This window comes from Panthera pardus, unplaced genomic scaffold (genome assembly GCF_024362965.1).
Source record: "Panthera pardus isolate Hobbes unplaced genomic scaffold, ASM2436296v1 HiC_scaffold_24, whole genome shotgun sequence".
In the NCBI taxonomy this organism is placed as follows: domain Eukaryota; kingdom Metazoa; phylum Chordata; class Mammalia; order Carnivora; family Felidae; genus Panthera; species Panthera pardus.
Genome location: NW_026526810.1, coordinates 11,283,260 through 11,306,898, shown reverse-complemented (window position 1 = coordinate 11,306,898; position 23,639 = coordinate 11,283,260). Strand labels below are relative to the sequence as shown.

Genomic DNA, 23,639 nt, shown 5'->3' with positions numbered 1-23,639 from the left:
TGGGTAGGGCCAAGATATTGGGAATGGGTAGGGCGAGTAGCAGACCCTCATTGAACAAATAATAGCTAGACTAAAAAAAAAATTACTTGTATTTTTAAAAAGATGTTTATTTATTTTGAGAGAGAGAGAGTGAGAGAGGAAAAACGTGAGTGGGGGGAGGGGCAGAGAGAGAGAGAGGGAGAGAGAGGATCCCAAGCAGGCTTCACATTGTCAGTGCAGAGCCCTGCGCGGGGCTCCACCCCACGAACTGCGAGATCATGACCTGAGCCAAAATCAAGAGTGGGACACCTGACCCACTGAACCACCTGGGCACTCCCCCCTCAAAAAAACACTTCTCAAAGGAGTAGTAACTTGCATCTGTTCTGCAGTATCACCCTGCAGGCCTGTTTGAGTGAGCAGGAATGGAGCACAGCAGGAATTTCCAGATGGGGCCATTCCTGGAGTCAGGCAGGAATGGTCCCATGTGGGAAGGGCACTCATTCCTGGTGAAGCAGATGTGGCCCAGCACCCTGGTACCAGGGAGGAGCATGCAGACCCCACAGGGAGAGGGCAGCAAGATTCACTCAGGGGATTAGGATGCTGGCTGAGTAGCTGCATTTCAGGCCAGGATCCAGGCTCAATAGGGAAAGGGTGAAATATAAATCAGAAAACCTTTGCCTTGGAAACAGTAACGGCGGCATTTCAAACCAATTCTGGTTTAGGAAGACGAGACTGATGCTGGATGCCCCCTGCTGGAGAGGATGGGCCATCTCGTTGGTTGCCAAAGGAGGGCTTCTTGTCTCAAAAATCAAGTGAATTGAGTCTCAAAGAGGAGGTTGTAGTGTGGAATCCCCTCACTTACCCTCTCTCCTCAACCCTGCCACTGCCTACTGATCTGTAGGCCACAGGACCCTTCTTCCACCTACACACAGATCAAGTCAACACATGAGTCTTGTCCCCTGGACTCACCAACGAGCAGCTCAAGAAAGCCCTGAGTGAGGGATTCAAGAGGATCATATTTGGCCCGAATGCCTACAGTTCTGTTTATGCTCTGCCCGGGCTGTGGCTCAGGCCCTCTATTTCTAAGTATGGGCTTTGAAATGGTGGGTCTTGGCAGAGTCTTGCTTTCACTAACAACAACAGTTATGGTCTCTGATGCCTACCAGCATCCAAACCCGAGTGTCCACTGTGAAGCATCTGGAGAGAGGCCAAGAGACGCAATATACCCGACCTTCTGGGGGTCCGTTGCTGGGTAACATGATTGGAAAAGACCACTGTCCACCAGAATAGAGCCGTTCACAAAAAAAAACTTGTGGACATGCTGAAAAGTTGAATTTTGTCAACTATGGGCACAACGAATTGTTCTGAACACCAGACCAGGAAGATGGCTTTCCTTACACCAGAGTCAGATCACCACTGCCACCTGTAGGCGTTTTGTTTGCTTATTCGGCTCATTTTAATCTCACCCTGAGTCCTCTGCTCCATTCAAAATGGAATTAAGCTCTGCCCTTACACAAAATTAAGACAAGGCAAGACAAGGTATGTTAAGATGAAATGGTAATGGTAATTACCAGCCAATGGTAATGGTTTCTTTTTAAAGCATTCTTTTATTGTGGGGAAATATACATAACACAAAATTTACCATTTTAGCCATTTTAAGTATGCAGTTCATTAAGTACATTCACACTGTTGTGCAGCCATCACAACCCTCCTCCAGAACTTTTTCATCTTTCCAAATGGACACTTTGTACCCATTAAATAACCCATTATTCCCCTTTCCCCCTGCAGGTGGTAATCACCTTCCTACCTTGCATCTCTATGAATTTGACCATTCTAGGTACCTTGTATACATGGAATTGTATTTGTGTTTTAGTGACTGACTTATTTCACCTAATATAATGTCCTCCTTCAGATATACGTGCAAAAATGGAATTGCTGGATCACAGGGTAGTTCTATTTAAAATTTTTTTGAGGAGCCTCCATACTGTTTTCCTTAGTGGCTGAACCAGTTTACATTCCCTCCAACAGTGCATGAGGGTTCCTTTTCCTCCACATCCTCATCAACACTTTATATCTCTTGCCTTTGTGGTGACAGCTATCCAAACAGGTGTGAGGTGATATCTCATAATGGTTCTGATTTGCTTTTCCCTGATAGTGAGCGATGCTGAGCATCTCTTCATGTACCTGTTGGCCATTTGTAGGTCTTCTTTGGAAGAATGTTGATTTGGGTCCTTTGCCCATTTGCAAATCGGATTATTACTTTTTATTAAGTTGTGTGATTTCCCTATATATTTTGGATATCAACTCCTTACCCCATACATGGTTTGCAGACATATTCTCCCATTTCATTTTGTTGGTGGTTTCGTTTGCTGTGCAGAAGCTTTTAGATTTGATGTAAAATCTACTTGTCGAGTTTTGCTTTGTTGCTTGTGCTTTTGGTGTCATCCAGAAACATCATTGCCAAGAACAATGCCAAGGAGCTTGCTCCCTGTGCTATGTTCCCTTGTTCTGTGAGTTTTATCATTTCAAGTTTTACATTATGTCTTTAATCCAATTCAAGTAGATTTTGGTGAGTGGTATGAGATAGGGGTCTAATTTCATTCATTTGCATGTGAATATCCAGGTTTCCTATCACCACTTATTGAAGAGCTGTCCTTTCCCCTCAAGTATTCTTGGCTGCCTTGTCAAATATTAGTTGACTGGAAATACCTGGGTTTATTTCTGGGCTCTTGATTCTGTTCCATTGGTCTGTGTGTCTGTATGCTAGAACCCTACTGTTGTAGCTATATTGGAACTGTTCTAGCTATATATATAATATATATATTATAATATAATATATAATATAAAATATAATATATAATATAGCTATATTAGTATAGCTTTATAATATAGTTTGAAACCAGGAAGTGGGATACCTCCCCATCTTTGTTCTTTCTCAAGGTTGCTTTTTCTATTTGGGGTCTTTTGTGGTTCCATATGAATTTTGGATTTTTGCTATTTCTGTGAAAAAATGCCAGTGGAATTTAGATAGGGATTGCATTGGACCAATAGATCATTTTGGAAGAGAGGCTTAAACTTCCAATGGTGACTGATGAACACAATGGTGAGAGGCAAAGGGGATTCAGACTCATTGAGGCCAGATTAAGACCGTTAGAAGGTCTGTCAGCTCCATGTGCTTGCTTCTAAGTTCTGCTTTTCATTGTTGAGGCTGAAAGTCCTCAACCTACGTGCCATGGCTCCCTTATATTTTTTTAGGTTTCCTGTTAGATTCTGCCAAAAAGAGGCTCTAGCAGGAGATCAGATGGCAAGAAACAGAGATAAGGGTCTGGTGTTTGAAGTTGCTGGTGCAGCAATGGGCACAGGGGCAGTCTACTTCACACGTCTGATAGATCCAGAACCAACTGTGACAGTGTCTTCAATGGTGCAGCAGAGGCAGAGGCCCCTGGGGCTGGAATGCACCACAGGGGCAGGGGCAGCATTTAATCACTGAACTTATGGTTTCAGCTCTTCCTAACTTTTGTAATCAATTCTCCATGTTAAACTCCCCTGCTTGAAATACCTACAATGGTAGCAGTTTATCCCAACTGTCAACAGTTGACATGCTGTCAACCCTGACATATATCCTTTCATGCAATTTAAAATAAAAAGAACACCAAACCTTAAAAAAAAGTTTGGTGTGTATCCTTCCAGACTTTTCCAATGATCTTACCATACAAATGATTTAATATTGTGCGTATTTATGGAAGTCTTGACATTTTCTTTTTTTTTCAATATATGAAATGTATTGTCAAATTGGTTTCCATACAACACCCAGTGCTCATCCCAAAAGGTGCCCTCCTCAATACCCATCACCCACCCTCCTCTCCCTCCCACCCCCCATCAACCCTCAGTTTGTTCTCAGTTTGTAAGAGTCTCTTATGCTTTGGCTCTCTCCCACTCTAACCTCCTTTTTTTTCCTTCCCCTCCCCCATGGGTTTCTGTTAAGTTTCTCAGGATCCACATAAGAGTGAAAACATATGGTATCTGTCTTTCTCTGTATGGCTTATTTCACTTAGCATTACATTCTCCAGTTCCATCCACGTTGCTACAAAGGGCCATATTTCGTTCTTTCTCATTGCCATGTAGTACTCCATTGTGTATATAAACCACAATTTCTTTATCCATTCATCAGTTGATGGACATTTAGGCTCTTTCCATAATTTGGCTATTGTTGAGAGTGCTGCTATAAACATTGGGGTACAAGTGCCCCTATGCATCAGTCCTCCTGTATCCCTTGGGTAAATTCCTAGCAGTGCTATTGCTGGGTCATAGGGTAGGTCTATTTTTAATTTTCTGAGGAACCTCCATACTGTTTTCCAGAGTGGCTGCACCAATTTGCATTCCCACCAACAGTGCAAGAGGGTTCCCGTTTTTCCACAACCTCTCCAGCATCTATAGTCTCCTGGTTTGTTCATTTTGGCCACTCTGACTGGCATGAGGTGATATCTGAGTGTGGTTTTGATTTGTATTTCCCTGATAAGGAGCGACGTTGAGCATCTTTTCATGTGCCTGTTGGCCATCCGGATGTCTTCTTTAGAGAAGTGTCTATTCATGTTTTCTGCCCATTTCTTCACTGGGTTATTTGTTTTTCGGGTGTGGAGTTTGGTGAGCTCTTTATAGATTTTGGATACTAGCCCTTTGTCCGATATGTCATTTGCAAATATCTTTTCCCATTCCGTTGGTTGCCTTTTAGTTTTGTTGGTTGTTTCCTTTGCTGTGCAGAAGCTTTTTATCTTCATAAGGTCCCAGTAATTCATTTTTGCTTTTAATTCCCTTGCCTTTGGGGATATGTCAAGTAAGAGATTGCTACGGCTGAGGTCAGAGAGGTCTTTCCCTGCTTTCTCCTCTAGGGTTTTGATGGTTTCCTGTCTCACAGTCAGGTCCTTTATCCATTTTGAGTTTATTTTTGTGAATGGTGTGAGAAAGTGGTCTAGTTTCAATCTTCTGCATGTTGCTGTCCAGTTCTCCCAGCACCATTTGTTAAAAAGACTGTCTTTTTTTCCATTGGATGTTCTTTCCTGCTTTGTCAAAGATTAGTTGGCCATACGTTTGTGGGTCTAGTTCTGGGGTTTCTATTCTATTCCATTGGTCTATGTGTCTGTTTTTGTGCCAATACCATACTGTCTTGATGATGACAACTTTTTAGTAGAGGCTAAAGTCTGGGATTGTGATGCCTCCTGCTTTGGTCTTCTTCTTCAAAATTACTTTGGCTATTCGGGGCCTTTTGTGGTTCCATATGAATTTTAGGATTGCTTGTTCTAGTTTCGAGAAGAATGCTGTTGCAATTTTGATTGGGATTGCATTGAATGTGTAGATAGCTTTGGGTAGTATTGACATTTTGACAATATTTATTCTTCCAATCCATGAGCAGGGAATGTCTTTCCATTTCTTTATATCTTCTTCAATTACCTTCATAAGCTTTCTATAGTTTTCAGCATACAGATCTTTTACATCTTTGGTTAGATTTATTCCTAGGTATTTTATGCTTCTTGGTGCAATTGTGAATGGGATCAGTTTCTTTATTTGTCTTTCTGTTGCTTCATTGTTAGTGTATAAGAATGCAACTGATTTCTGTACATTGATTTTGTATCCTGCAACTTTGCTGAATTCATGTATCAGTTCTAGCAGACTTTTGGTGGAGTCTGTCGGATTTTCCATGTATAGTATCATGTCATCTGCAAAAAGTGAAAGTTTGACTTCATCTTTGCCAATTTTGATGCCTTTGATTTCCTTTTGTTGTCTGATTGCTGATGCTAGAACTTCCAACACTATGTTAAACAACAGCGGTGAGAGTGGGCATCCCTGTCATGTTCCTGATCTCAGGGAGAAAGCTCTCAGTTTTTCCCCATTGAGGATGATGTTAGCTGTGGGCTTTGGAAGTCTTGACATTTGCATGTGCATTATGCTGCAACTTGATTTTTTTTTTAAATTTGACAACCAGTCTTAGAGTTCTCTCCGTGTTGTTATAAATATGAGATTATTGCATACAATTGATGCCTTGTCTTTTATTAGCCATTTACGTAATGATGGATATTCAGGTTTTCAATATTTTTGCCCTTTCATAATGCACTGTGGTGAACATTCTTATATGGATGCCAGTGTTTCTCTGTGGTAGTGAACCAGAAGAGGAATTGCAAAGTTGTAGGGTGTGTAGCATTCAGATTTTACTACGGTTTGCCCAGTTATTCGTCAAAAGTGGCTGTGCCAATTTACACTCCCACCCACGGGCAGGAGAACGTCTCCAAGGCTTGATGTTTCCAAGCTCTTTGGTCTTGGACGGTCTGGGGGGATGGAAGAGTATCTTGCTGGTGTTTTAGTTTGCATGCTCCTAAGGACTGATGCATTTGAGCATCATGTCGTAGGTTGATGATGACTACCTCAAATGGCAGAAGTAATTGTTCTTACGAAGCACAGTGGCTGCTGTTCCCTGGCTTTCAGGGGCAGGTCTGCCCCAGGAGGCTCTTTTGCTAACAAAGCTGCATCGAAAAGCTCACCACTATTTCTTGTGCCATCAGCAAGGGGCTGAGGCTGCTGTCAAGGGGGAGGGAAAAAGCTCCAAGCCTTTTTTGGACGAGTGTGGACGTGTGGTACGTAGCAGTGAGTGGCAGCCCGTGGAGCTAAGTGGCTAGCAGCGGTCAGCCCCTGTGGAGGGCAGGGGTAGACAAAGCAGGAAAGGATTCCGTCGGCCATACCTTGGAGGATGCGCAGAGTAGCGAGTTTGCTACAGTAAAAGCAGTGGGCTTTATTGAGAACCAGGAACACAGTTGACTCCTGGGGTTAATTAAATGTCATGGAAGCTGGACAGTTTTCATCACTGGATTCCTTCTTTCTAAAAAAAAAATTTTTTTATTAGTTTATTTTTTGAGAGAGGGAGAGAGAGCAGGGAAGGGGCAGAGAGAGAGGGAGACAGAATCCCAAGCAGGCTCCACCATCAGTGCACAGAACCTGATATGGGGCTCAAACTCACAAACCATGAGATCATGACCTGAGCCAAAATCACCAATCAGACGCTTGACAGACTGAGCCACCCAGGTGCCCCACCTCTGGATTCCTTCGGATAAATTTTAGATTTTGAAAGGCCCCAAGCAGAATCCACTAAGAGTGCTGTAACCTCTCTGCTTTGAGAAAACAGTAACAGGCAGGACACGGAGTGGAGGGGGGAGACCCGAGAACGGGGAGTGTTTCAGTTAATTCTATTTTGCTTTGTTTTCTACAAGATGCTCCTTGGGAAGCTAAAGGAATCATCTTTCTTGCAAACTGCAGTTATACTCTGGTGGGAACAGAATGAACTCATTTTGTTGCCAGAAGATTCAAGTCCAGGCTTTGCCACTTTGTGCGAGTTTCCTAACCCATAAAATCGGGCTAATATGGCCTCCTGCCTGCCTTTGAAGCCCCTTGCTGTTCATTGTAAGCAGCACCGGGCTGGAAGTCAGGACTACGCTCTAGCTCCTGTTCTGACAGAAACTCACCGGGTAACTTAGCAAGCTCCTTAAGGTCTCTCTCCCTCAGTTTCTCAGTCTGTAAGAGGGTGTGATCATGCCTGGACTCCTGGCTTCTGTGAGGATAAAGAGGACAGGAGGTGTGAGGGGTTTGGATAAACACCGCCGTGTTGTATGTAACCATCAGGTGTGCAAGAAGTATACAGCGGCAGACAATCCAAACTAGTTTTACTCTAGATGCGGATAGAATATGGTTTTATGGTTGAAACCGGCCTGTCTTCTTGGCACGCGGGGCAGCAGGGTCAGAGAGCATTTTGACAAGGAGAACAAACTCTGAAGACCCAGTCAGGTGTCCTCCCAAGTCCTCCGGGCTAGCGCAGCTCCAGGAGGCTCCCTCGCGCCACCTGGTGTCCCGTCCCCGCCACTGCCCAGAAACCACGTGTAAGAAAGTGCTTACAACCTAACTACGCACTCTGGTTTAGACTTGTCCTAGCCAATGGGAAAGCGGGAGGCGGGGCAGGGGAAAGCGAGAGTCCAATCGCCCCCTGTCTTCCGAGGAGAAGGCGGGGCTTGGGATTTACCACGTTGGGTTTGTCCGCAGCGCTAATTACTTTTTCCAAAGGCTGGAGGGCTTCACTCCGGCTGGCGCCGCCGCCTCGCGAGCTCCTGCTTCGCCGCGACCTTCTGGGGGGCTGCTCCTCCCGAATACCATGTGTGACGGCGCCCTGCTGCCTCCTCTCGTCCTGCCCTTGCTGCTGCTGCTTTTTTGGGGACTGGACCCGGGCACAGGTAGCGCTCCCTCGCCCACCGCCCCTTCCTTGCTCGTGCCTCTCGCGGCCACCTTCCATCTACCCTCCCGAGGCATCCTGGCGGCCCCTGCCTGCCTGCGCGGCCGGGGTCCGGCGGTGGACCGCTGACAGCGCTCGGGGCCGAGGGGGTGCTGGCCGCGGCGGAGGACCGGGCTCCAGGCGGCTCCCGGGCGGCAGCGCAGCCGCCGGGTCTCCGGATGCCTGTGCCGCGCCGCTGGCCCCGGAGGTGCTCCGGGCGGCCGGGCTGGAGACCTTCCCCGGGTGGCGCGGGGCCCGGGCGGAGGCGCCGGCCGGCACGGAGGTGCCGGGGTGAGGGAAGGGAGGGGAGCGCCCGCCCGGGGCCGCGTTGTCCCCACGCTGGCGCAAGTGCCCAGCGCTGGACCCCGTGCACGGCGGGCGGCCGGAGGGAGGGCGGGCGGCCGGGCGGGCGGGTCCCGCCGCGCTGACGCGTCTCCTCTCTCCCCGCAGCTGTCGGCGACGCGGCGGCCGACGTGGAGGTGGTACTGCCGCGGCGGGTGCGCCCCGACGACGTGCACCTGCCGCCGCTGCCCGGGGCCCCCGGGCCTCGAAAGCGCCGGCGCCCCCGCGCGCCCCCAGCCGCCCTGCGAGTCCGGCCCGGCGAGCGCGCCCTGCTGCTGCACCTGCCGGCCTTCGGGCGCGACCTGTACCTGCAGCTTCGCCACGACCTGCGTTTCCTGTCCCGGGGCTTCGAGGTGGAGGAGGCCGGCGCGGCGGGGCGCCGCGGACGCCCCGCCGAGCTGTGCTTCTACTCGGGCCGCGTGCTCGGCCACCCCGGTTCCCTCGTCTCGCTCAGCGCCTGCGGCGCCGGCGGCGGCCTGGTACTGACCGCGCCCCCTGCGGGTCTGCGCGTCTTTCTGTCATGGAGTCAGGGGTGGTCCCTGGGGGAGGTTGGGATGAGGTGGGGGTGCCTCGGCGGGAAGTTCAGCCTCCAGGGGTGCTCTCCTGCCGTCCGAAGGGAACCTCGCCTCTTCCCGCCCTGACCTTTCGGAGGGTGTCTGAGCAAAGGGGTTGAGAAGGGAAGCGCCTAATTATCCAGTGCCTTCTTCTGGATAATTAGATCCAGTATTGATCCAGTAGCCAGGTAGTGAACCTCTGAAGTGCACAGGGACTGCGCTGTTCGGGGGTTGCATAAGAGGGTATGCAGCAGTCCGCCCAGGGGGGCACCGGTGTGGTGGAGAAGAAACCTGTCAGGCCTCTGGACTGAGAGGAGCACTTCACCCAGGTGTAGAGAGAACACGATTGATGTCCATCTGCACAGGTGTGTATGTGTGCGCCTCCTGGGGAACACTTTAGGCATATATCACATCTATTCTTGGATGTGGGGGTAGGGTAGTGAGCACTCATTCACCTTCCTTCTGTCCTTTTGAGTGTTTACCCAGAGAAGGAAAGTTTGGAGGGGTCCCCTGCCAGATCACTACACTTCTCTTCTTAGCTGAAACGTGAGAACCAAGAGAGGGAGTGTTCATACCCTTGTTCCCTTATACCACAAGCAGCCACCCTCAGCCAGGCCTGAGGGGTGCTTACCATTGGTGATAAGACCCCCTTCCAGTCCCCAGAAGCGCCCTTGCTGTGGCAGTAGCTACCCCATCCTAGGGACCCTGCTTTGCTACATTTGAGGCACTGTGACAGTGCTCGGAGGGGCCGGGGACGTTCTTGTGCACCTCTGCCCTGCTTGTGCTCCCACTTGCTCACTGCATGCTGGTGCCCAGCCAAATGCTTCTCAGCTCCTCCATTGTGCCCCCTAGGAGTGCACATGGCTGGCAGATGGGCTGCCCCACCACAAAGCTTGGTATCGGCTCAGAGCATGAAATGCACAAGTTGTTTCTCTATCTCCTGTCATGATCGGCCTCTGGGGATGCAGCGCCTGCTATTCTTTTGCATCTGTTCTTCCTTGGCAGAAGAGACGGCTTCCCCCACCTTTGCCTTATCTTGCTCCACCGTCTAGAATTCTCTAGCCCTTCCCCCACACAGTATGCAACAAGTCCTCGAGAATCTGCAGCAGAGCCAGAGAGCCTGGGGGTCCAAGTCTTTATGTAAGACTTCTGCTTTCTTCCCAGCCCTGTAGAGGAACTCTGGGGGTAATTTCCTAGGATTGGCTTTCACTGATTCTCCTTGAAAGACTTTTCTGAGTCCTGATCAACATGATCTGCTTTTTGCTGGCCTGGGAGAAATTGGCGTCTTTGGTTAAACAAGGAAAACGGACCGTGGAGGGAGCCTGTTAGGAGCTAATGTGGAACAGGGGGCAGAGAATGTGGGCTGTGGGTGAGGAGTCTTAAGTAGGAGTGAGAAAGTCTCAGATCACCGTAGGACTCGGGTCAAGGCTGTATCATGTTCTGGGAGGGACTGGAAGGCCCACATCATTTTTCCTGTTTTTGCCAAAGTGTTTAAAGTCTAGGTCACATCACTGTACTGTACATGGAAACATCTGAATCCCATTTGCTGTGGTTTAGTGAGTTTCTCTAGAGGTCAGAGTTTATACTTCTTGGTGTAAAGTTTCCAGCGAGGAGCTATCTGTGAAGGGGCTGAGGGTGGAAATCTGGATACCGTGGATTCCAAATCCTCACAGAGTTGAAAGCTGGGCCCTCTCACAGGTGGCATCTGAGCTGCCAGAGAGGGTTCACTTCAGTCCTCCGGTGTTTGGGAAGGCTGTCCTTCCCTTCAGCACCATGTGAGGGCGCTGTGCTTTAGATAAAGGAACCCCGCCAAGAGGCTGAGTTCAGCGTATGCCAGCCGCTGGTGCACCTCTAAGACTTGAGATTCTAAAATTCCTGCGTGAGCAGACGCCTCTGTTGTTTAGTCTGCTGTGTTCATCCTGTTCGTATGAGCTGGATGTCGGACACTTCTTCCCAAGTACACTCTACGGAGGAAGGCTGGAGGCAGGCAGGAAGGAAGAGACAGCAGCGTGGTGACTTGGAGCGGGCCCCTTGGTTGCGGGGTAGCCCTGGAGACATGTTGGGAAAAGAGAGCAGAAGGATCTCAGGCTAACCACGTTTGCATCGCACTCTAGCTTGCTTTGATTTTGGTGCTCACGTGCACTTGAGGCAGTTCAGGTGGGTGGCAATGTTGTGTTAGTTGCTGTCGACCCTGGTGGAAGCACTGAGAAGTGGGGATTGTGGTGTGTGTGGTGTGCTCGTCAGGACAGGATGCAACAAGGTGTGGGAGAGGAGCTATTGCAAGTAGGAGATTAAAAAAAATTTTTTTTTTAATGTTTATTATTTTGAGAGAGAGAGAGAGCTCGAACAAGGGAGGAGCAGAGAGAGACGGAGACAGAGAATCCGAAGCAGGCTCCAGGCTCTGAGCTGTCAGCACAGAGACTCACACGGGGCTCGAACTCACAAACCACGAGATAATCAACTCAGCCACCCAGGCACCCCTCAAGTAGGAGATTTTTGATGTCCACAGATGGGAGCATTCCATAGCTTCTTTGTATCTAAAGATCATGTAGAGCCCCAGGGCTGGCAAACGTTTTCTGTAACAGACCAAATCGTCAATATTTTAGGCCTTGTGGGCCATATGGTCTCTGTCACGGTTAAGTCCACAGTGTCCTTTTAGTGCAAACGCAGCCATAGACGGTAAATAAACAGATGGACGTGGCTGTATTCAATAAAACTTTATTCCGACGTTGAGTAGTAATTAAGTCCTGACGCATTAAACATCTCCCAAATGGCTTAGTGTGGAGTGTTTGGTGCACAGGCGGGGAATGTTCTGTTCCCCTCTGCGTGGCATCTGTGCTGACTTCCGAGATGTTTGTTATCGGTTTAAGGGAAGGAGATGCATGATTAGAATAGATAATTGCTTGTTTATGGGGCATGAAGCGCAAAGTTCGTGCTCCATTTTGCCCCTCCTTCTTTGGACTGTGGGCAGAGGCGTGGGCCCTGTGATGTTCTCCCTGTCTCTGTCTTATCTTGAGAAGCCATGCAGGCTGCGCTTCTTGGCTCTTCAAAGACCATAGGTACAAGTATTAATTGTTTTTTGTTTATGCTTCTTCATTTTATTTACATTTCAGGGAGTCCTTAGACATCACGTAAGTTTTTGGAAGGGTTTCTATAACCGTATGATTTCAAAGCAGTGAACTTTGGGCATGTGAGGAAGGTATTTCCACCCCCAGAGAGTTTATGTAAGTTTGGATCAGCTGCCTCCTGGGAATCAGACCAGCTCATAGAAGGCCAGCGGAATTGGAATCAGGTTAAACTTCACCCGAGCAGGCCGCCGAGATGGAACTTTAAGGGATAGAATGAGTGTCAGTCTTTGGAAAGGCTGTGTTCCTTGTCTGAGATGAGTGAATAAAGGGGAGGACACATGAGGACAGAGAGCAGGGGAGGCGCCTGCCAGCGGGTTTGGGCTGCTGAGTGGTGGCCTTTCTTCCTTAACGGATGTAAGCTCAGGGGAGTCCAGCCACCTGAATCTGTCCATCGCTTCTGGGCTGAGGCCGTGACCTGCCTGCCGCGTGCTGTGAGAGAAATATTGAGATCAGACAGGACATCCAGGAGCTCTGGGCTGTGGGACTTTAAGAAGCCATGCCCATTTTCCAGGCCACCCCAGAGGGACAGAGAGGTCAGGGATGTTCCTGCTTTCTTTGGAGTCACAGCCATACTCCACAGAACCCTTGCTTGGAGTCTTTCATCCCGGTTGGTCACTGGGGTTGACCTGATGGCCCAGCTCAACCTGGCTCTGGCTGGTCCTCTTGATCACAGCGCAGGGGGCTGTTTTGGTAGCACATCATTTATGATCTCCGTGAGAGCGTTGCAAGAATGTTCTTCTCTGTTCCATGAGCTAGACAGATAAGAACAGAGTGGGGCTGTGGTCAGCCAGTCAGTGAGCAGGTGGCTCGGAAGAGTTGGGGACTCCATTCTCAAGAAAGCAGCCTGCGTTTGCGTGACTCCTCTGATGAAGGGGCAGGTGTGGGAGGTGGCTGCCTCTCCCTTTAGAGTTCTCAGACTCTATTTGGATTGATTATAAAATTGCCCAGCTTTTTGATACAGCACCACTTGATTGCATACAGCTGAATAGGAATCCGCCGTGGCAAAAGTTGTATGGAGACCATTCGGAAGGGAGCAAATAGCACAGAATACAGTGTCCGACATCATCCTATTGGTACAGGTGTGGGGAGAGCACAGCGTCCTAAGTGATTCATCAGCTAAGATTACTGAAGAACTTATCACATACAGCATAAATGTATCTGGAAAATGCATACACATTTTTAAAGTGTTGTAAAAAGACAACAGTTGAGTGGCTGTTAGGGAAGGTAAGGAAAATAAGGGAAAAGATTGTGCAAAATTTGGGAGGCATGAAGGATTTGAAGGGACGATGTTGAATCGGAGGATTCTGGGGCATTCCACCTCTTCCTCTGAAGAATGGTCATGTGACCTCATGGTGACTTTCTATGCCCACTGCTCACGGGGATCACTTAGGCCGCGTAACCCTCCCCAGTGTCCTACTGACAGCACGTAACTAGATTTCCCCATCTGAACTTTTGTTTAGTTGGCAACATCTTAAGAGAAAGAAGTGCAAGATGAGATGATAAACCAAAGAGGTCTTAGACTGATTGCATTCTTGGGGCTTATTTCCTGAGCTTTGAAATGCTACAGCTGCCTGGTTTGGGACGTGTGCAGCGGGGGATGTTTTTGCAGTCAGTACGTCGGAGGGAACCATGCAGAGTCACTCGCTATCCTTTCCCCCGGCATGCCTCTGCACACAGATGCACGGTCACGTTCTTGTTCTTTAGGAAATGAGGCTGCACGGCCATTTGGGGCTATGATCCTAAGTGAGCCACCTCCTCTGAACGTTCCCGTCTGCAGCCAAGATGACGGGTAAATAACATCAGCCTTGTGTGGCTGTTGATAGAATGAAGTAAGATCGAGTCTGTGAAATCATTTAGGGAGAGGGCCTGGCACATTAAGGCATTAAAAACAGGTTTCTTCTGTTGCCCTACGAGGCCCAGACTTTTCCAGTTATAAATCAACCAGTCAGTCAACACTGTTGCCTAAATGAACAGATCATTATCACACACCTGCCCTGTGTAGGACACTTTGCGGGGGCTCAGAGAGGAATACAAGGTGGGCCCTGTCTCAGAAGGCAGTCCAGGTACGCCCAGGAAGGAAGGTGTACTGGAGCCTGCATGGTGGCAGAAGGGTGGGGTGGGGTCTTCAGGGAGAAGCGGGATTGGAGCAAAGGGGGTGGGCTCAGGTTCTAAGAGGGTGGAGAGACCCCAAAGCCTCCAAAGCCAGGTTCTTCGCCAGATCAGGGGCCCATGAGGCAGCTGCGGAATGGGGGTGGGAGTGGTAATTTAAGGCGATGGTAAGAGATGAGCTGAACAGACAGGTGTGTGGCTTAGACCAGGCGGGGGCCCTGGGTACCAACCTAAGGCATTTGGAATTTATCCTAGAGCAGTGGTTCTCAGCTTTGAGCTGGAATCCACCTTCCCTGGAGGATTTGTTACCCTGGTGGCTGGGCCCCACCGCCAGCACTCCTGATCCAGCCTGTCTGGGTGGGCCCGAGAGCTTGAATTTCTAACATATTCCCAAGTGCCGTTGTTGGTTTGGGACCACATTTTGAGGATCACCGGCCTAGAAGCAATGGGGAGCATTTCTGGCTATTGACTGGGGTCCCTGGTGATAGCGTGGCGGGGGGGGGGGGGGGCACTGGAGTTGGAGAGCATTCAGAGGCCCGAGGAGACAAGCTTAAGCCTTGAGTGGTGGAGATGGGAAGGAAGATGATGCAGGAGAGATTCTGAAGAAGAGCTGAGTCTTTGTGACCGACTCTAGGGATCAGAAAGAGGGAGAGCCTGGCAGTGACTGGCCCATGTTAAGGCGGGGGAAGCTGGCTTCAGAAGGAAGACCAAGAATCAGTTTAGGCACCTGGTGTTTGCAGAGGCAGCGGCTGGACTTTGAAAGGGGGCTCTGGTTGGCATTCCAGGAGAGAGGCAGTGGGACTCGATGGGGGGCGGTTGGGGAGCCCCTCTTCCGCAGGAGCTCCTCTGAGGCCCCCCCCCCCCCAAAAGTTGGAGGCAGGTACAGGCAGCCCTGAGGTCACAGGATTCTTTTTCCTTCTTGGAAGCAGACTTGCTCACGCAAGAGGCAAACTAACAACCCCATTTGCTTCATACTCTCAAACCACCCACGCTAGCCCATCGATGGGGAGGCGGCAACCTAAGACCCACACCAGCTAACCAAGGAGCCACAGCCTCCTGATGAAAGAGCTCAGAGGGCTCCCCAGGTACCAAAGTTCCAGTGGGGTCTTTATGGGACAGCAAGGTCTGCAGTCACGGGGCGTCCTCCCCTCAGACAGGTGTGTGCTTTGGTTCTAGAGCATCCATAGGACACACTTTTTGTTTTTGGTTTTTTTTTGCATGATCTTAATTTTCTACGTGATGCTGAGAAGTTGTGCTGATGTTAGCAGATGATGAAAACCCGTGTGTCCTTCGTGCATTTTCCACGCTGCAAGGAGAGGCAGTTCTGCTTCGGAGGGTGGGGTGGAGTTCATGACACCTGATTTATAACGCTCTCCTAACACAGTGCAGAAACCCTTCAAAGAAAGCACCAGAACAAAGAGAATTGAGAAGGAGCCACTCTGAACTGTTATAATATCAGGTTATACCTGATGGCATTTTATTTGACACACATTTCTTTGGTGGGATACCACATCTTAGAAAACTTTAGATTTCTCTTTTAAGAACACCGTTTCATGGAGGGTCATTGTATCCTTTAAAACTACGCAGCCTCAGGGCTTCCAGTCCTATCTGCTACAGGCATTCCTTTACTGTGGTGCCTCTTCAGATGAAGTCTGCAGGCCTCTTTCATCAGGCTCATAACTGCTGTTTCCTTGGCCTTGGAGGAATATCCCTGTGTCTCACCTCTCAGCACAGATGGCGACCAGAGGGTTAATGCAAATCTAAGCAGCTCTGCCCAGTTTCTGGGGCCACAGGGCAGCAGTGGGCTAGAAGCCAGGGGGCAGAGCCCCACGGTCAGAGGAAGGTCCAGGTTCATGCAGGCAGTTTAAATCCGGGCTGCCTCCAGACAACTAAATCAAGTGCATCGCTGGCACCCATTTAAAAGCTAGCACAATGTGGGGTGGGGGAGGGGCACCTGGGTGGCTCAGTAGGTTAGGCATCTGACTTCAACTCAGGTTATGATCTCACGGTTTGTGGGTTCGAGCCCTGTATTGGGCTCTGTGCTGACAGCTCAGATTCTGGGTCTCCTTCTCTCTGCCCCTCCCCCTGCTCACATTCTGTCTCTCTCTCAAAAATAAAATAAAAACATAAAAAAAAAAGCTAGCCCAATGGTTTTCAGCCCTGGCTATACTTTGAAATCTCCTGGCGAGCTCTGAATACCAGTGCTAGAACTCCGCCCCCCGGGGATTCGGATTCAGTTGGCCTGGAGTGGGTGCTGGGCATCAGGAGTTTCTAAAGTTTGCCAAACAACTCCAATGTGTAGCCGGGGATGAGAATCACTGAGTTAAGGAGACTACAGAAAGTTCATGCCGGTCCAGCCCATTTGATTCTGTTCCACTCCACTCACATTTTCTTGAGGAACTGTTAGGTGGCAGACACTGGAAAAATAAAGGAGGAATAACTGTGATCCTGTCTCAGAGGAACAAACGATTAGGTTGTGACAAATGCCCCATAACACAGTGGGCAGTGGGCTGCAACACAGAGTGCCAGGGAGGAGGGAGGGCTTTGGGAGGAAGAAAGGAGGAAGTGGGAAGGTCAGGAGAAGATAAAGAGGGCTGACCAGTATTTGCCCTGGGCCTAGATTGTGTGTGAGTAGGGGCATAAGTGGCACTTTTCAGCAGAACGTTTTATCATTGGTAATGTGATGGCAGGATGAGCATTAAGAGACATTTCAGGGAGCCTAGTGACAGACCGTGAGACTGGGGGAGGGGCAGGGCAATGTCCTTGCTTGTGCCCGGCTCCTTCCCTCCTGGGTGCTGGTCCAGGCCACATCTCTGCTTACAAGTCAGGTCCCAGGCGGGTAAGTAGCCGCCAGGGAGGATGCAGTCCATCAGGCCACATAATCATCTTACCAGTGTTCCCATTTCCTCCCTTGAAGGGGTAGGAACCAGCACGTGGGCCCCTCCAAACAAGACCTGCTGAGGCAGAGCTGCAAGGGGCTAGATTATGCTTGTGTGTATGTACCTGCAGGCTTCCTCACCAATGGGCCATGCTGTATTCCTGTATTGCATTAGAACTACCTGCTAACTGCCTTTTTTTTTTTTTTTTAATTTATTTTGAGAGAGAGAGAGAGAGAGAGAGAGGGAGGGAGAAAGAGAATCCTAAGCAGGCTCCGTGCTGTCAGTGCAGAGCCCATTGTGGGCCTCAAACTCATAGACTGTGAGATCATGACCTGAGCTGAAATCAAGAGTCCGATGCTTAACTGAGCCACCTGGGCGCCCCTGCTAACTGGCCTTTTACACTAGCTTGTGAATGCAAACACTAGACTGGTCTGGAAACTGACCCTGAAAGTGCTAGTCTCAAGGGGGCCTGTGGCCTCCCAAAGCCAGAGCATTTCAGGAAGAGTCCAGGTTGAGCGCATCCTCCAGAGAGCACAGGGCTCCTTCCATGTGGGGCTCATCCCACGTGCTGGGCCATCCCTGCCAACTTTATTTCGACACATGGAAGTGTTCGCCACGGTCACGGAGGTGTGTGTTCTGCGCTGAGGCTTTCTTTAGTTGTAGCTGCAGTGGAGCCCTGCATACCCCCCCAGCCACCTTCTGCATCCGCTTCAGTCTCCCCGAAGTATCTTCGTGAACAAATTCAAGTTTTAACTTCAAAGGAGAGGGAAGAAGGCCGTGCTTCCCTGCAGGCCACACAGTGCCACTTTAAGACAGTTTTATTTGGGCAGTAAAATCTCGGAGTTGTTCTTGGCAGAAGTTCTAATGAAATGGAAACCTTGAGATCTGTGTAGAGCTGTAAGTACGGTCTCCCCCTGTGTTTTGGGGGCTCAAAGTTGTAGGCGATCTTACTCGCTGATCTGATGTACTTGCAGAGAGGCTTGGTATCCAGGCATCCTTTCCAAACGTAAAGGAGTTCTACCATTTGGCTTGAGGGAGCTCTGTCCTTGAGACCAGAGGACTGGCTGGGAGGGAGAACAATGCTTCTCAAAGCCTGGTCCCTGTCCTGGTGGGGTGAGTATCACGTGGGGACTACTTAGAAATGCACATTCTCAGGGCCTACCAAGACGTCCAGGTGATTTTCATGTGCAGCTGGAGTTTGAGAGCCCCTGGTTCAGTATGACTTGGCCTTTGGAGAATAGTGTAGGAGAGAGAGAAGAGATGATGCTCATTTCAGCCTAAGACTGATCTGCTTGATCTACTGAATCTGGTTAGCCAAGATGGTCTTGGGCATCCACTCAGAGGAGGCACCGGGCACTGTACAGACCAGTGTGCAAACACGGGTCCTTCTCCAGCCCTGACCCAGTCGGGTTCCTTGTGGGGGGTTTACCTTGCTTTATTGACACCTCAGAAGGGAAGATGATAGCTAGTATCCCAGGGAAGGAGCACAAACTGGTTTCGTGCCATCAGCGTTGGTTCCAAGGGATAGGAAAGTTCTCTGTACTATGTATATTTATTTTAGAATTAGTATTCACTCTGTTAAAGCAGCAAACTAAAAATCCTAGGTCTTAAATTTTCCTTTCAGTTTACAAATCACGTCCTATTTAGGGGCGCCTAGGTGGCTCAGTTGGTTAAATGTCCAACTCCTGATTTAGGGTCAGATTGTGATCTCATGGTTGGTGAGATTGAGCCCAGCGTTCGGCTCTGCACTGACAGCGTGGAGCCTGCTTGGGATATTCTCTCTCTCCCTCTCTCCCCCCCCCCCTCCCCCCCTCTCCCTCTCTCCCCCCCTCTCCCTCTCTCCCCCCCTCTCCCTCTCTCCCCCCCCCTCCCCCCCCCTCCCCCCCCCTCTCTCCCCCCCTCTTCCCCCATCTTTCTTTCTCTCCCCCGCCCCTCCCCTGGAGCCCATATTCTCTCTCTTTCTCTCTCTCTCTCTCAAAATAAACATTAAAAAAACCAAAAACAAATCACATCCTATTTATAATCTAGCAAGTTTTCCAACGATTTTTGTTGAAGTATAATTAAGATACAGTTATTAGTTTCAGGTGTACAATATTCAATAATTCTGTACATTTCTCTGTGCTCATCTACATAAGTGTACTCTTAACCCCTTTTATCTAGGAAGGTTTTTGCAATCCTTTTCAAGGAAGCTTTAGATAAGATTTGCCCCCCTCCTTGTAAATTTGGCAATTAACAACTTTTAAACCTTTAAACCTGCATTGAGAAATTTAACATATTCAGTTTCCTTGTCAAGTTTTTTCATTGCTGAGGAGCCCTTTGTAAATACTCAAGTGTCCAAACCTAATAAGCTAGTCCTATAAACATGGGAAGTCTCAAGTTGTCTTACACATTCTAATATTGCTTATAGACCTAATAAGACTTTAAATTTTTTTTTTTTTCAACGTTTTTTATTTTATTTTTGGGACAGAGAGAGACAGAGCATGAACGGGGGAGGGGCAGAGAGAGAGGGAGACACAGAATCGGAAACAGGCTCCAGGCTCCGAGCCATCAGCCCAGAGCCTGACGCGGGGCTCGAACTCCCGGACCGCGAGATCATGACCTGGCTGAAGTCGGACGCTTAACCGACTGCGCCACCCAGGCGCCCCGACTTTAAAATCAAATCTAACTCGACTTTAAACTAGAATCACAAATCTAATTCATTGGACACTGTCAAGTTCTCTTAAGGACTGCAAGTTCATTTATTTATTTGTTTGTTTGTTTGTTTGTTTGTTTGTTTAGTTAGTTAGTTTTGAGAGTGAGAGAGACAGAGCCCAAGCAGGGAAGGGGCAAAGGGAGAAGGAGACACAGAATTTGAAGCAGGCTCCAGGGCTCTGAGCTGTCAGCACAGAGCGTGATGCAGGGCTCAAAGTCACAAACCTCAAGATCATGACCTGAGCCAAAGTCAGATGCTTAACCAGCTGAGCCACCCAGGTGTCCCAAACACCGCAAGTTCTGAACAAAATGTACGAAACCCCTATCACAAAGCTATTCCTACCACAGGACTGACTCCCTTTTTTTCTCTTTCTTTCTTTCTTTCTTTCTTTCTTCCTTCCTTCCTTCCTTCCTTTCCTTTCCTTTCCTTTCCTTCCCTTCCCTTCCCTTCCCTTCCCTTCCCTTCCCTTCCCTTCCCTTCCCTTCCCTTCCCTTCCCTTCCCTTCCCTTCCCTTCCCTTCCCTTCCCTTCCCTTCCCTTCCCTTCCCTTTCCTTCTTTCATGTTTGTTTATTTGAGAGGGCACACAAGTGGAGTAAGGGGCAGAGAGAGGGACAGAGAGAATCCCAAGCAGACTCAGCACTGTCAGTGCAGAGCCCGATGTGGGGCTTGAACTCACGAACCGGGAGATCATGCCCTGAGCCGAAATCAAGAGTCGGATGCTTCACCAACTGAGCCACCCAGGCACCCCAGCCATCCTCTTTCATTCTAAACATCCCCGGGAATAAGCTGCAGTTTTTCCCATTAAGGATGTAACCGTCATTCGTTCCCAACACTTTTGGTATTGCTTCCTCAAGTGGGCTTTTGGAGGATGATTTAAGGAATAATTTTTAAAAGGAAGTTTCTTTTTGTTAATAATAAAGTAATACATCTCTTTGGAACGTGAACCTGGAAAGTGGGTGCTGTGGTATATATCTCTGCACCCCTGCCCCGCCCCTCCCCAAACACAGCCACTGGGTGGGATGTTTCAAGCCACACAAAAGCTCGTTCTTGGGCTCGGCAAATCGGAGCAGCCTGCAGAGCCAAAGCCCAGACGTGGGCACCAGGCCATAGCCAGGTGGCTTTGCTGCCCTCGGGCTGTTGGCGTCGTGGGTGTGTGTGAACGAGGCTGACTCGTGTCCCGTTTCCCTCTTTCCGGGCAGGTTGGCCTCATCCAGCTTGGGCAGGAGCAGGTGCTAATCCAGCCACTCAACAGCTCTCGGGGCCCACTCAGCGGACGAGAGCACCTGGTCAGGCGCAAATGGTCCTTGACAAAACCCAGCCCCTCCACCGAGGCCCCGATACCTGGGCAGCTCTGCAAGGTTCTAACAGGTGAGTCTGGGAAACCTCTCGACTGACAGCACACACCATTCGGCACCGTTGCGTGTCCCCAAATGCACTGAAATCATGTGAGCAAGAACTCACCTTTCCCGGTACTTTGAAGCTGTTTTGTTTGTTGCCCCTAAGGCCACTTCCTTTTCCTGTTTATGTGGATTGGTGTTAGCATTTCATGCATGATTCTAATAAGTAGCTTGGGGATGAGAACCCAGGGTTCTTGCTTTCTGTGCTTCTGTTTGAGCCACCTGTGGCTTATCAGGTGTTTAAGAATATGTCACAGTCACTGTGAAATTGACCCTGCTGTGTCACTGGCCGTCTTCCTGTGACTGTCCCCTGATGAAGACGGATAAACTGCTTCTCACAGGTGGCACTTCCTCCTTGGAGGGCATGGGACCCCATGGCTGACGTTTGGGAGTTGTGCTTTTGGCATTTAAAGACTTACCTGGATAAAGAAATATAGTGTCTTGGTTTCATATTCCAATGACCTTGGAAATATTTATTTGTTTTTGAGAGAGACAGAGTGTGAGCAGGGGAGGGGCAGAGGGAGAGGGAGACACAGAATCCGAAGCAGGCTCCAGGCTCTGAGCTGTCAGCAAAGAGCCTGATGCAGGGCTCGAACTCACAAATGTGAGACCTCAGCCGAAGTCGGATGCTTAAACCGACTGAGCCACCCAGGCGCCCCTAAAAAATACTCTTTAATAGGAAGCAGGGGTTTGGGTAAGTTGGTTGGTTGTATGTTTCGGCTTGATGTTGGCGTGTTATTTTAAGCCACTTGACAGTCTCGGTGGAGCATTTTTAAAAAAATCTGCTTTCAAAGTAAATGACTGTTGGTCATTCCACATCTGAGTGCGCTTTCTGCTGCTAATGTGAATATATTGTTTTAGAGGCAGGGGGAATAGCAAAGGCAGTAGGACTCAGCACTGGCTGTCCATGGGCATCACCTGGGGAGCTTTAACAGTCACTCAAGCCTGGGTCCTGCCCCCCCGGAGAGCTGCTTTAATTGGTCTCGGGCACAGCCTGGGCATCTGGTGATTTAAAACCTCCCCAGGCAGTTCTTATGTTCAGCTGGTGCTGAGAATCACTGTGCTAAGGAGTATTAGACGAGAGTAATAGCACCAGTGGGCCATCAGAAGTGGGTTTTTGCAGGTGAGAACCACCAGGCAGGGCCCCACAATGAAGTCCAAGGGCAAATACGTTTTATTCTCACTTTTGCCTCTATTCAAGTGGCTGATCTCATGGAATATTTGTCTCATTCCCCCCATTGACATCCTCTTTGGGGGCATGCGTGATACCAAGGATTGCTGACCAAATGATACATTGTGCTCAGGTTTGCATTTTTGTCTCTGAGGCTGGCTACAAGGCGCCCTTTTGATGGAGTGTTTAGCCTGTAATGAAGGAAAGGAACAAAAACAGGGTGGGGATGATGTGATATAGATGAAGTTAAACTAAGAGCAGCCTTGTGAGAAATTTCTGAATTTGCTTAAAAAAATCCTCTCCCCTTCCCTGCCCCCACACCTCCCATCAGTGTGCTCTGCCGTGCCAGGCTCTGGCCTGGGTAGGTACACGGACACGGGAGAAAGGTGTGTATTTATTTCCCTTCTGGTCCTTCTTGCTTTGTGTGAAATACGCTGTAAATTTTGTTGCTGTATTGAGACAGACAGTGGGCCTTCTAATAAGTTTAGCTAATTAACAGTCAATTAGGCCCTATCTAGTGTGAATTAACTTTCTGGGAGTTCAGAAATTTAATTTAGACATTGAGAAAATCAATTTACTGGGAAACCAGCAAGGTAACATTTTTGTTTTCCCGGACGTATGAATCAGATTAATCATCCAAGATTTCTGACGGGAACATATTCTCTAGGGATGAACATGGCTGTCAGATGTGGCATTGTGCCTTGTCTTGGATCTTGTGTTGCCCTGACTTTGGACCCAGACTGGGAGTAACCAGCTGGCTCTTGCAGGTGAGGAGTGTAGTGATTTTTCCTCCTCCGTGAAACGCTCAATTTACCTGAGAGTTGAACTGTGGTAAGCCACCCTGTTCTCTCCAGGGATGGACTAGATGGACTAGCACAATGGAGGCTCCTGGGAGGACCCACTGCCTTCTTGTAGGTACTACTGAGGTTGCATTTCTTTCTGGCAGTCTTTGGGGCTCCCAGGGAGAGGACAGTCTTATCCTATCACCTTTATTGCTCCTTATTTTTAGGACCTTATAAACTGATCCATAAAGCATCACTCCAGGTTGGAACTTGGCGTGAAGAATATGGAGTCTGTGGGCTT

General features: G+C 49.0%; 1 protein-coding gene across 4 annotated transcripts in view; it reads left to right on the top strand.

Annotated features, from left to right (window-relative positions):
• Nucleotides 1-8,069: 8,069 nt before the first annotated feature.
• The window catches only part of ADAMTS17 (ADAM metallopeptidase with thrombospondin type 1 motif 17), a 343,562-nt gene continuing 327,992 nt past the window's right edge, over nucleotides 8,070-23,639 (top strand). For all 4 annotated transcript variants that reach the window (XM_019460111.2, XM_019460109.2, XM_019460110.2 and 1 more), the window contains exons 1-3: nucleotides 8,070-8,246; nucleotides 8,735-9,105; nucleotides 21,188-21,356. In XM_019460111.2, coding sequence (XP_019315656.2) covers nucleotides 8,168-8,246; nucleotides 8,735-9,105; nucleotides 21,188-21,356 — 619 coding nt within the window. In that variant the 5' untranslated portion in view covers nucleotides 8,070-8,167. The remainder of the gene's footprint in view (nucleotides 8,247-8,734; nucleotides 9,106-21,187; nucleotides 21,357-23,639) is intronic.